Source organism: Empidonax traillii, unplaced genomic scaffold, assembly GCF_003031625.1.
Source record: "Empidonax traillii isolate 1590-97213 ecotype Southwest subspecies unplaced genomic scaffold, ASM303162v1 scaffold322:size1131127, whole genome shotgun sequence".
Lineage (NCBI taxonomy): Eukaryota > Metazoa > Chordata > Aves > Passeriformes > Tyrannidae > Empidonax > Empidonax traillii.
Genome location: NW_020955515.1, coordinates 1066692 through 1078980, shown reverse-complemented (window position 1 = coordinate 1078980; position 12289 = coordinate 1066692). Strand labels below are relative to the sequence as shown.

General features: G+C 44.6%; 1 protein-coding gene across 1 annotated transcript in view; it reads right to left on the bottom strand.

Moving 5' to 3' along the window:
- The window catches only part of FAM222B (family with sequence similarity 222 member B), a 36138-nt gene extending 24192 nt beyond the window's left edge, over window positions 1-11946 (bottom strand). Inside the window, exon 1 of the mRNA XM_027891538.1 lies at window positions 11498-11946. Within this exon, the coding sequence (XP_027747339.1) occupies window positions 11498-11573 (76 nt within the window). The 5' untranslated portion in view covers window positions 11574-11946. The remainder of the gene's footprint in view (window positions 1-11497) is intronic.
- Between the last annotated feature and the right edge of the window lie 343 nt (window positions 11947-12289).

Genomic DNA, 12289 nt, shown 5'->3' with positions numbered 1-12289 from the left:
GTATCAGCTACTGCTGTGCCCTTAACAAGAGTGTTTCTTGCCCGTTTCAGCAATCTGAAAGACACGCTGGGCAAAATTTCAAGCTATGACAAAGTGATCTTATCACTTCTGTGCTGTTCTCGCTACACAAGCCCCTGATTCAGCAGCATGTAATAAAATCTTCATTTGCATGAAAAGCACTCTCTGATCACAAAGTCTTCTGTTCGACAGCCCTCTTCCAATCCACAGCATAAAGTTGCAGGCACCACTGTCATTTTGCTGGTGACTAAGGTGGAATATTTTATTTATGGTTTATTTGGAGAGGCTCTCAATGCTTTAATGTTTCCTATAAAACAGTATTTTTGAACTAACACAAAAGCTGCACACGTCCCAACTATGCAAGCACTGCAAAGTTCACACACTGGGCTTACACCTGTACTTTTAATAACCGTGTCACGTGAAGGACATTTCACATCAGCACACGGTGACCATGCACAGTTCTAAAACGTCTGGCATTCAACAAGTCCAGTCCTTTCCAGTTTGCCTTTACAGTGTTTGGTGTCACGACACACAGAACTCAGAGGATGTATTTCAAAGGAAAGGAAGGTGTAGCCGTGCAAAGAACAATGCACTGCCCGCAACAAGATTAATCGCTGTCATGGGAAACCAATAAAAACAAGTATCTTGTTATCTTTCTTTACAGAGAGACTGTTAAAGCTTAACTATGTTAGGAAACTTTTTCTTTTGGATTAAACCATGAGCCTAATGTATGTGGGCATCACACATGCCAGCATACGCAATTAATTGGCTCTCGCCTGATGCTGCAGGAGAAAGTCCAACGTTCCAGAGGCAGGATAAAACCTTCACACAACCAGCTCATGCTTTCTCCTGCTAAAAGCTCTCTCACCAAGGCCAGCCCCAGCTCCCTGTCCCATGCCAGGTAACACCCCCTCCCCATTTCCACCTGTTAATCATGTCCCACATATGCACCCCAAAATCACACCCGGCTGTGAGCAAAGTCAGCCAAAGCAGAAATACCTTTCATCACGTCAGCAGTGCAGTCCCCATTTAGAAACGTTTTCTTCCACGTTAATCCAGTGCCAAAACGTGGTGGTGTGGGCTGTGCTGATCCAGAAAGGGTGCTAAGGATGCTGCTGCCTCCTGTCTATCACTGAACGCCTCATCTCGCGCATGGCCAGGCAGTGACGGCCCTGCGACAACAGGCACTTTAAATTGGGCAGCTCAGCAACACATGTACGCTGAATTTTTGAACAAGCTATTCTAAGCTGCTTTGCTGGCAATTTCTGGCCTGTGCAGTTTGAAAGCGCACGGTTCTGGCCCTCACAAAGAGCAGACCTGTAAATGACATCTTGAGGATTAAGCTGATTGAGATGCAATTTGCCTAGCAACCATTCATTAAGCAGAGTTCAGAAACAGGCCAGCAATCTATTCCACCTCCTTATCTGAGCAGTAAACAGATAACAGTCTCTACTGTGTCCTCTATCCTCCAGTTCAGACACATTGTAAACAGATTTTTCAGAAGTTTAAACTCCTACGGTAAATCTCCGAGAACAATCCTGCTCTCCAAACTCGAGGGATTCGGTTTCACCAAATGCCTTACAAGCGTGAAACAGCTCTGGAAGGAGGGTAATGCAAATCAAATTGTGAATGCATTTGCAGTTCCTGTGCCTCCAATATTTTCTCACGTCAAGCACTAAGAGCCCATCCTAGTCGTTAAAATAAAAAATTTAAAAAAATCTTAATCACACTGGCATTTGGCATTGCTATTCCGATCACTGAAAAAAACTCAATAAAAATCTTATTCCCTTCCTTCATCTTCTGCAAAGAATCGATTGACACTTCCAAAGTCTCTGATAGAAGCTCCCCCCCCTTCAGTGAAGAAAACAAAAGTCACGTCCTCCCTCCCATTAAGTATTTTTTCCTCATAAAATAAGCAAGACAAGGTAAACGTCATCAGTGAAAAATCAAACCAGCTATTTCAGCTAGAAAACTTTAGCTGAAAAGATTAAGCCAAATCATGTTTCTGCATAATTGTTTCCCTGCAAGAAACATCTGATAATATCCCATTCTGCTCCAAAATTAAACAACAAAGATTAGCACGGGCGTATTTAAGACTATATACCTGAATGGTTTTCCTTTGGTGTACAGTTCTTCTGGGAAATCACTGTGACATACAGCATGCTATTACAATTAAATATGCAAGAAAGAAGAATTAAACTGACTATGAATAATTAATACCCTACAATACTACTTCATAAGGAAAGTCTGGCCGAATATTCCCGCAGATGAGATATACCCAAACACGAGGCACAGCAGAGCTGGCAGCTTTACTTTTGTGATGGGGTCTAAACCACTGAGTAACTTTATGGCTGCTACTCAATTCTAGAGAAGGTGCCAGCCATCTAGGCCTTCTTCTACTGGATTCCCATCTAGCTCCAGAAGAAGGAGAGAAATGCAAGCCTTGCAATAGTTGCTGCACCGCTCATCTACATCCCAGAGGTAAGAGGCTTCCCAAACACTTTCCATTAAAAGGTATAAAGCAATTATCTGACTTCCCAGTAGAGAGAATAAAGCAAATATGATGCAACAATTACTTAGGTGATAAGATCAGGCTAAGGTTGTGAGAAAAAACAATTAAAAAGGGTTGCAAGAGCTAAGGAATGCAGTTTACTTTCCCAGAACCTCTGTTAATGACAAAGATACCATCAGCTCGCAGAGCCGACCTTCCTGTTTCGAGTTTACTGTTGTGGAGGCTGCAGAACATCAACTGTAGCAAAGCCATGGTTGGGTGGTTGGGTATGAGCTCCCCATCCGCAGCACAACTCTCTTCTATAAGCTCCTAGTCAAGAGGGTGACTAAAAATATGCTTAATTTGCACAACAGAACCCCTAAATCGCTTAAATTAATATTTACTGAAGTCCTGGGAAAACTGGCATTCAACTGTTGTCATTTTCCACCAGACTCTGGTTGGGTCACACAAATACACCTGTTGCAGACTTTCAGCTGGAAATCCCCAGTTCCTCTCCGTTTATCCAAGCAGCACGGCCCACCAACACCCCTTCTGGAGACAGGCATTTGAAATCCAACCAACACTTGTGATCACTGGGGTGGAACAGGGCACTGCTGCTGTGCTTGCTGAAGGTGACAGCCCTACAAAGACACGTCCCTCGCTTTGGGCCCCACACCGCTCCAGGAGGGTCTTGCTCCTGCAGGATCCAACACTCTTTTCTCTCCAAAGCAAACACAAATCGAAGGTCCTTCTGCGCACAGGCAAAGTCCTGTTCGAAGTATGCTGGCTTAATATTCATTTTCCATTAAAAATTAATAGGATTAAATGAAGCTCACAAGCCGGCAGGCACCAAGACACTTATTTTGCCGATGCACTCATTACCCAGAGGAGCGGGATGTGAGGGATGGGCTGCGGTGCTCCTGCAGGATGGTGGCCACAGGATCCATGTGCCTCAGAGAGGTTGCAGGGGGCTCCTCCCCACATCCCCAGCGGGATTCCATTCCATCAGTGTCATGTCACTCTGTCCCCCTGGCCAGGAACTGATGGGAAAGGTGGAGCCCCTGAAGAGATCCCGGTGAGAATCCCAGCATCTTCCCATCTGAGATCCAGTGTTCTGAACACCGGCTCCAGCCCTCACCCACGTGCACGTGTGCCCCTTTCCCACTTCCAGAATGAATCCCCTTGCCAACGAGCACCCCGAAAATACCCAGAGTTTACGTAAGCCAAGTTTAACCTTCAGTCCCCATTAATGTTAACGGAACAGGAAAAAATTAACCACGGTGCAAGAAAAAAGGCTGTATCCGCATTTCTAATTATACAACAAAACACACCATGTGGCAATATTTCCAAGCACCTTGCTGGGAATATAATAGCCAACGGACTACAGCTTCCATTTTGAGGAGTGGATGCAGGAGCAACTGGCACTGAGGTTGTCAGAGTTAAGGGATGAGGACATGAGAATTAAGGAAAGTGAAGTGACACATGTAAACGATGATAACAAAAATGTTAATAATTAGAAAAACAGTCACCTTAAAAATCTAAAATTTCATGATCTCTCCTACTTTTTAATGGTTTAGCCTACTTTTTCCAACCTAATTTGCATGATCAAAATAGGCCTCCTGCCAGGAAGCATTAAAATGGCAGCCCCCCATCGAGACAAAACTCCCTTCACCATACGAGACTGAAAGACTAATAACTATTCCTAAAAACATTTTAAATCCATTAATGTTGTTTAGCAAACACTTATTTAGAATTAGTGCCACTGCCAGGATTTGATGGCGCTCTACTAAAGTGTTTTCTAAAAGCCTTTGAGGGAGGAGCAGGTACCTCCCAAACACCTGCGCCATCTCTAACCCTCTCCGAAGAGCTGAGCACCCTCACGCTCCTGCTCTGCACCGCTCTGAACATTTTCCATCCCAAAACCCCAGAGCAGTCTCCAGTATAAACCAGACAATTCCCAACACCTTGTTGGGGTGAAGCTGGAAGCACCCCACCAAGATGCAGGGAGCAGCCAGACTAGAGTACACCAACCCCACCAACCTCTACATGCAGCAATTAATTCTAAGGCCAAAAAAAACCCAGGACTAGAACGACAATATAAATCTCAATATTACTGATGTACTGAAGATTTGGATTCTAGTACAAATATATGGTGCTTTATACAAATTTGTCCAAGCTATGTGTTATCCTTTCAATGCCATCTGCACAAAATCAGTTTTATCTAAGCACTGGATACTAAAATAAATCATTTTCTCCGTATCTGTGATCTTGTCGGAGACAGACGCCACAAACCTGAGAGCTGGCTAGTGCAGGCTTGTCTAGTCCCAAATAAAATTAGATCCGCATCAATATGATATATTTTTAATAAAAAACAAGGCAAACCAGACTCCTCATATAGAAATAGCCTCAGCCAGCACTCTCCCAGCCCACAGAAGACATATAAAATAAAACTGGGATTGGCACTGCCATTTCCCCTAAGAATAAATACCACTATCAAGATACACGTTTTAATCGCCACACATAATGAAGACTATCTGGTCATTCTCCACTCAGTGTACTCACTGCTAACAAAATACAGGACTGTAAGGCCTGGCAGGGTATTTTCTGGTGCTTTTCGGCACGTCCATGCCCCAGCAGATCTTTCAAGAGTGAACTTGGCTCCCCAATACCACGCAACAAACGACCCATCTCTGTCCGTCACGCATGAACGAGGTCCTTGGGCTGCACTTCTCAAAGCACCTCGTCCTGAGCGTCCCCTGTGAGCGGGGACCTCGTAGTAATTAGCACAATCTGATACTGCAAACTCAACTAATATTAATGTCAAGCCCTCAAGACAGCACAGCCCATGATTTGAGAAATGTCTGTCCCAGAAGGCCCTTTGTTTCCACCTTTCAATGTCACCAAAGGCTGGTAAATAAATTCCATTCTCCAAAAGCGCTGCAAACAAGGGAAATTTCTTTCTTCTGGATGGATACATTCTCCAACCAGTAGCCATGACTAAAGGTTTATACAGGATCATGGAAAACACCAAACCTATTTTATTTCCTTATACAGAGCAACTTCTAACATCTACATTCACTGCTGTGAGATTGCAATGGATTTCATTTGGCAAGTCACGCTGTCAAAAGCACAGATTATAAAAAATAAACACTAACCATTTTTAGACCTAACTTTCCTCCACAGACTGCATTTTATGCCCTTTCACTGGAAATGTTACATCAGAATGAAATCAGATTTAATTGGCTCTTAAATAACTGAACAGCCACTTTAATTTTATTTCAACAGCAATAATTCATAAATCAGGCAGCTGAAATTCTAGCACAGAGTGACAAGTAAATAGAGCAGAACACACTGAAGGAGAGCACGAACACCACACAGTGAAAGGTGATTTTTCTTAAACTTCAGGTGTCGCCATTTTATGGACATTGCAAAGGTACCGCCACATAAATACTTGGAACTGAAACCTGTCAGCCCTGGGATGCCACACAGTTTATCAGCAGTAACTGCTTAACAAAGACCAATGGATGAGATGATCCTTGCCCAACTGGAACTGCCAGCAGAGAATATCTGGGATTTTAACCGTGGATGCAATTTCCCTCATGCACACTAGATGGAAGTATGGAAAAATCTTAATTCTTTCTTGCCTGGACTTTTAAGTTGCAACTAGAAAAGACACCCTGAAATATTAAACTAAGCTGTGTTGGAAATTCACAGTAAACACAAGAGAACATACAGTAGAAATATTAAAGATGTTATTCAGGCTAATTTCTGAAGTACACGCATTCCACTTCTAGAGTGTTTAAATAACAATCACTTATGAAAGGCTTCAGAGACACTGAAGTCACAGTTTTTAAACATTCAGGTTATTTTAGCAAACACTACCTTGTTAATGACCAGAAACAGGGAATTGAAAAGGTATAAAAGGATTCATAAATGCTGCTGAAGTTTTCATTGGAAAAAACCCCAGCAGATTTGCAGAAAATAGTGGGAGAGGTACAGGGAGAGAGACAGAGAACCTGAAGTCTCGTGGAACAAGCAGATCAGAGCAGCAAACCTGAATGGGATTAAATTACACACAGATCTCCTGGAAACGATCTTAAAAGTGACTTGTTCCAAAACAATCCATTTCTAAATTTAAACACTGAAGAGTTCACAGACACAAAAACTAAATCAGGCGACGGTGTGACCAGGAAAGAGGTCCTGGAAGAGCTGTTTTCCCTCCCCTGCTCCAGCCTTTTCACATATTGATTTTCCTCCACGCTCATTCACAAACGCTCAGCAGAGTTGTGAACAATTTAAAGTCAAAGGATGCACGAATTATCGGCTTCAGGAACACATCACCCATCCAGGCAAAAGCTGAGGGCTTTGTTGCAGCTGAAGAAATAAAACCAACCCAGAATCAGAACAGACTAATGAGCTGGAAGAGAAGGGCCAGCAAATCCCTAATTTTCCCTGTCCACAACAAAGCCAAAGCACACAACATTCCTCAAGCTTGTAAGACAAAAAAAATGAGAAAAACAGTGCCTGAAGAGAAGGATGAACACAGAGCAACGCTGGATGAAAGAATAATAAAGTAGGCACGAAGGGCTCCCCTTTCCAGATGTTAAGAACACATGCTTTCTTCATCCCAGGTTTAAAAAAAGATTAGCAGAGGAGGAAGTTTACTTTGGAGAGTGGGAGCACCTGCATAATTTTTTTTGAAAAAGGTTCGTACAATGCTATTTCCATCCAACACAATTTTTATATATACATATATATATACGTATATATATAGACAGTATTGGCTCAAGACAGTCACTGTATGACATTTTTCAGAGCATTTTGTGTGCGGGAACTGCCAACAGAGAGGGAACAAAGTGAGTGGCAAGGGAAAGCCACAGGAAAGGGCAGGACTGTGAGACGCACATCCTCCAACATGCACACTCCAAGTTTAACATCAAGGCAAGGAGAGGGATAGCAGTATACAGCAAAGGATACGTTTGGGGTCAGGAAATGAAAGAAGAATCCACAGTGCTCAACGCTGACTTACGCGATGTTTTATCAATAAAAACAGGTAGGAATTTTTTTTTTTTTGCCCGTGGTTCCATCTTAGCCAGGCCAGGGAGATTGCCCCAGTACGAGAAGTGAAATTAGAGAGCACAACTGGATGCTGGATCCACCCTGAAGAGCAGAGCACGGCGTTTCACCTATTTCCACTTGCTCTCGCGTGGTTCCCAAATTAGAAACAATCAGAATCCTGCTGGAAACAATATACGGCACCTTAATTGGGTTGGCTGCACCACAGACGTCAGCAATGTATCACTTAGTAGATCATTTTTTGACTGCCTTTTTTTCTTTTTTTTTTTTTAAATCCTAAAAATAGCTTCACTTTCACGGTTCACCTTTTCTACCTCACGTTACTACAGACATCGTAAAAAATTAAACATTCGCACTCGTTGCACGCCGAGGATGCTGCAGAGCCCACTCCTGCTGGAGGCAGGATCTGACACCTAATTCAGCAGAACTATACTTAAAGGTTTGTCTCAAATGTGTTGCATTTACAGAGAACCTGTTTTCTAACACGTTTCCCCGTAGTACACCCATCAATGCATCTATTTAAAAGCCTGGAGCAGCTCGGTTATCTCTAAATACATCAACAAACCAGGCGTTCCACCGCTCCACGCATTCCAAGCACTCCAGAATCGCTGCACGAGACTTGGAAATTCACATTGAATATCCCTCCCAGTTTTCATCCCTGCACACCCCTGAGTGCTACACCCCCACTATTCCCTACCAGAGCCACACTGCAGCCAAACTACATTCCTGTGAAATTATTCCAATAGCGAAATATCACCGTTTTCTTCACGAACCCCGGAAACTTGGACTGATCTTCAAACACGGCATAAACAAGTTAAGCAGTGAGAATATGTAAATGAAGCATAATTCCTGAGCACAACGGGGGAATAATTATAGTAACAACCTAACAAATAAAAAACGAACAGGGTGGCACGGAGAGACACCCAGACAGAACGCCCCAAATTAAGGAAAAGGGGTCTGTAGGGTCTACAAAGTCGGACCAGCCACAGACCATCCACAGGCTGCAGTCACTGTTTTTTAAAGTGTCCATTTAAACCCAATTAATAAAACTATAGAAACCAGCAGTTGATGAACGCAGCAGTCTCTGTCAGCTCCCGGTGTAGGCAAACTGAGGCCAAGCTATGCCTAGTTTGGATAGTAAGATCAGCTTTTGAAGGAATACAACTCCTTGGAAAAATACCTTTGGGTAAAGTTCAAAACAACTTTTCTGGACGTCAGTCAGCAGAAAGCCTGTTCAGGAACTCTGTCAGCACTTGGAAAAGCAATTTTTTTTAGAAAGAAAAATGACGAATAGTGTGACAAACCCACATTAGCATTCAAACTAACGATCTGCAATTAAAAGAAAAAAAAAAAATGCTCCAGGATCATTATGGTGAAGATTTCAATAGAAGTCACAAAATACAATGGGAAAATGGGAATGTGGCATACCACACAAGGAATAAAAACCTCAACTATTCACTTCACTCCCCAGTTTGAAAGTGCTTAAAATACCAAAAATTGGAAACAGTGGGGGGATACACCCATTACAGATGGAGAAAACTCTGAAACCTTTACTCATCCTCAGGGGTATCTTACCCCAAAACTAGTCTCAGAGGAGTCAGCAGGTCCTGGTTACTGTGTACAGCACAATGGAGTGACCTGTTACTCACCTGCTGGGTGTAGCATTTCACTGAACTACATGTTCTTAAAGCAATTATTTAAAAGTGCTGATCATCTGTTAAATAACTCAAACAAGTCAGGCTGTGGCTATGTGCTCAGTGGTGTATTTAGCAATCCCATAAATCCCAGAATCCTGGAAGTTACCAAGCTTTAGAGAAATACAGAATGGACATGACTGCATCTCACACTTCAGAGATCAGTGACTCCCCTCACTGTTACCCCACTGAAGAGGTAGCAACATATAGGATATAAAATATTTTGGTGATGAAGGTTTTGGGGTGGGGGTAGCCAGAGCAACACCTCTACTCCCTTCCCTCCCATTTCCAAGTGCTGGCAAGTAACATGTCAAGGTCAAACACAAAGAAGAACAGAGATGAATGGACAAGCCAATGCGGAAAAATAAAATGTTGCACTGGAAACAGCTATTAAAGTTTCTGTCCCACACCCAGGCATTTCAGCAGGTGCAGGAGAGGACACAAGCTGAGGCTCCTGCATGTCACACAGCAGTCTGAGCTTCTGGGAAATACAGATACTTCAGTCCTTGACAAAAATCCTTCCTTCTCCTCTTGATCTGCTAACAGCTCCCAGAAGCAAACACAGATATAAAAGCTCATCTATCAGAGGACAACTTGAAACAAATACAAATAAGACTTAAAGGCAAATATCCAAGCTGCAGAGAACACAAGGGTTCCTTAATTTTGCATTTGGAGAGAAAACCAATACTACGTGGACATCCTCCAACATATTTTTAATGTTATTAACAGAAATAGTACCCCAGGCTGTGCTCAAGCAGAAAAAGTGTGAAATTGTTTGCAATGTGGAGTGAAAAGGGGATCAAAAATACCATCTTATTAAATGGCATTTATTCGGTGCTAAGTGAATTATTTATTCAATTGAGAAGTTCACAAAGTGACAGAGGAGTAAACACAAGCGAGGTCACCACTTCATGTCAGTATCAAAGCTGATCCCTAGCAGAATTTAAGCACCTGCCTTTTCTTTTATCTCAGCACAAAATGAGATTTCTTTCTTTTTTTTTTACACTTCAAAAGCCATGTAACACAACAGAATACACGCCAAGCATGCAGGAACAGAGTATGCCAGCATCTTTCAGCAATCAGCTTTCCCTTGTCATCCATTATGTCAGATTTATCTATTTTTGCTTAATTCTTGCTCCAGCAATACGCATCCTTCCTCTCTCCAGACTATCAGGCTGCTTGGGCTGGAACTCAATACAGCTTCTTAAAATAGTTGAGAAATATTGAAAATACTTGAAGCGATGCCTGTAAATTACAGCCAATTCATCAACTGATCCTCCAGCTCCCCAGACAAGGGTCAGTTCTGATTTCTTCACCTCAGAAAGTCTAACCAGAGTAAATATCATTTAGGAAATGTACACCTCCTGTTTTATGCAAGCACTTTTCCATGGAAGCTTAGATCCTGTGTTAATTTCAGATCTTGACCTCTGTTTGCTCTCTTGCTTTTGATCCAAACCTTCCTCTGCTAAAAATTAATAGTGAGTTCATCTGCTTTCAAGTTTCCTTTCTGTTATCACTGCTTTCCCCACCCCGCCCCGAGTTTCCAGACCCTCTGGAATGGCTTTACAGGACACCAGAAGTACCTGAACACTCTCCCTGCATCCTTCACTCCCTGCTCTCTCCACCTCTAATACCTTTCAACAGCATCTTTCCCCACTGTTTTATGTACCTACTTAAATCAACAGACTCCAGCAAGTTCAAATTCTTAGGCTGAAAAAAGCCCTGACCAGAAATACACACACTGAAAGGAAAATGCCACTATCACGACTCTGTTCCCCCACTGCCTGTGTAGCACCGAGCACGGGGTTTTCTCAGTCGGCTGCTGAATCAGACTAAGTTTCCACAGCGCACACACACACACACAGACAGAATCAGGAAGCCCTGACACATCCAGGAGGATTTACTCCATCACAAAGTCACCACCGTTGCTCCAGCACAAATGACATCACTCAGGAACCCAACCTCATCCTCTTGAGAGCTCCCAGCTCCCTCCTCTCCCGCTGCGACCGGGGCAACAAAGAACCGGGTTCGTGCAGCAAAGAGGAAAAAAAGTACTGCTGCAAAAAGTTTTCCCAAGGAACTTACATCTTCTTGAAACTGTGGTTAGAGAGAAAATTAAGGACCGTGGTAAGAAGTGAGCAGAACAAATTATGGCTGAACTAATTAACCTGCACCTGTGATTTACCCTAAACTTGTACCGAGTGATGAGAGGTGATACCAAGGGAGGGTGAGGCGTTCGTGAGCCCTCGCAGGTGCTGCTCAGGGAGGTTCACACGCTGCAGAACCAAAACCATTTCAACACTTTGCTGCACGAGTGGACTGAGAACAGAGGAGTCCAGCTCTGCAGTTTTGTCCTTCTTCTTCTTCTTCTTGAAAATCGGTTGGTAGGGAATAAAATCGACGGATGATTTATTGACAATACCTGTGCCCTGCCCATGGCGTGGGGGCTGGGAGGAGAAATGGTCTTTAAGGTCCCTTCCAATCCAGACCAGCCCGCGATTCTCTCGCAAAAGGACACTTTTCTTGGGGAAAGAATCACACAAAGGATGTGCTCGCACTGCGACCGCAATCCCCCCTCTCCCCTGACGGCACTTCTATCGCGATGGCTGGCACACTATCGCGATCCGGGCCGCGTGTGGTACCCAGGGGCAGGTATTCAGGGGCTGCCGAGGGGTCGGGGCGCTGAGGAGGGGACACCCCGGGGAGGCGGATATCGCGACGGGGGGGGAGAGGGGCGGGTCGCGACACAGAGGAGGGTCGCGACACCGGTGATCCCTCAGCGGGTGGGGACACCCGGGAAGGACAATGGCGAGCGGGGCGGAGGGGGGGGGGGGGGGGGGGGGGGGGGGGGGGGGGGGGGGGGGGGGGGGGGGGGGGGGGGGGGGGGGGGGGGGGGGGGGGGGGGGGGGGGGGGGGGGGGGGGGGGGGGGGGGGGGGGGGGGGGGGGGGGGGGGGGGGGGGGGGGGGGGGGGGGGGGGGGGGGGGGGGGGGGGGGGGGGGGGGGGGGGGG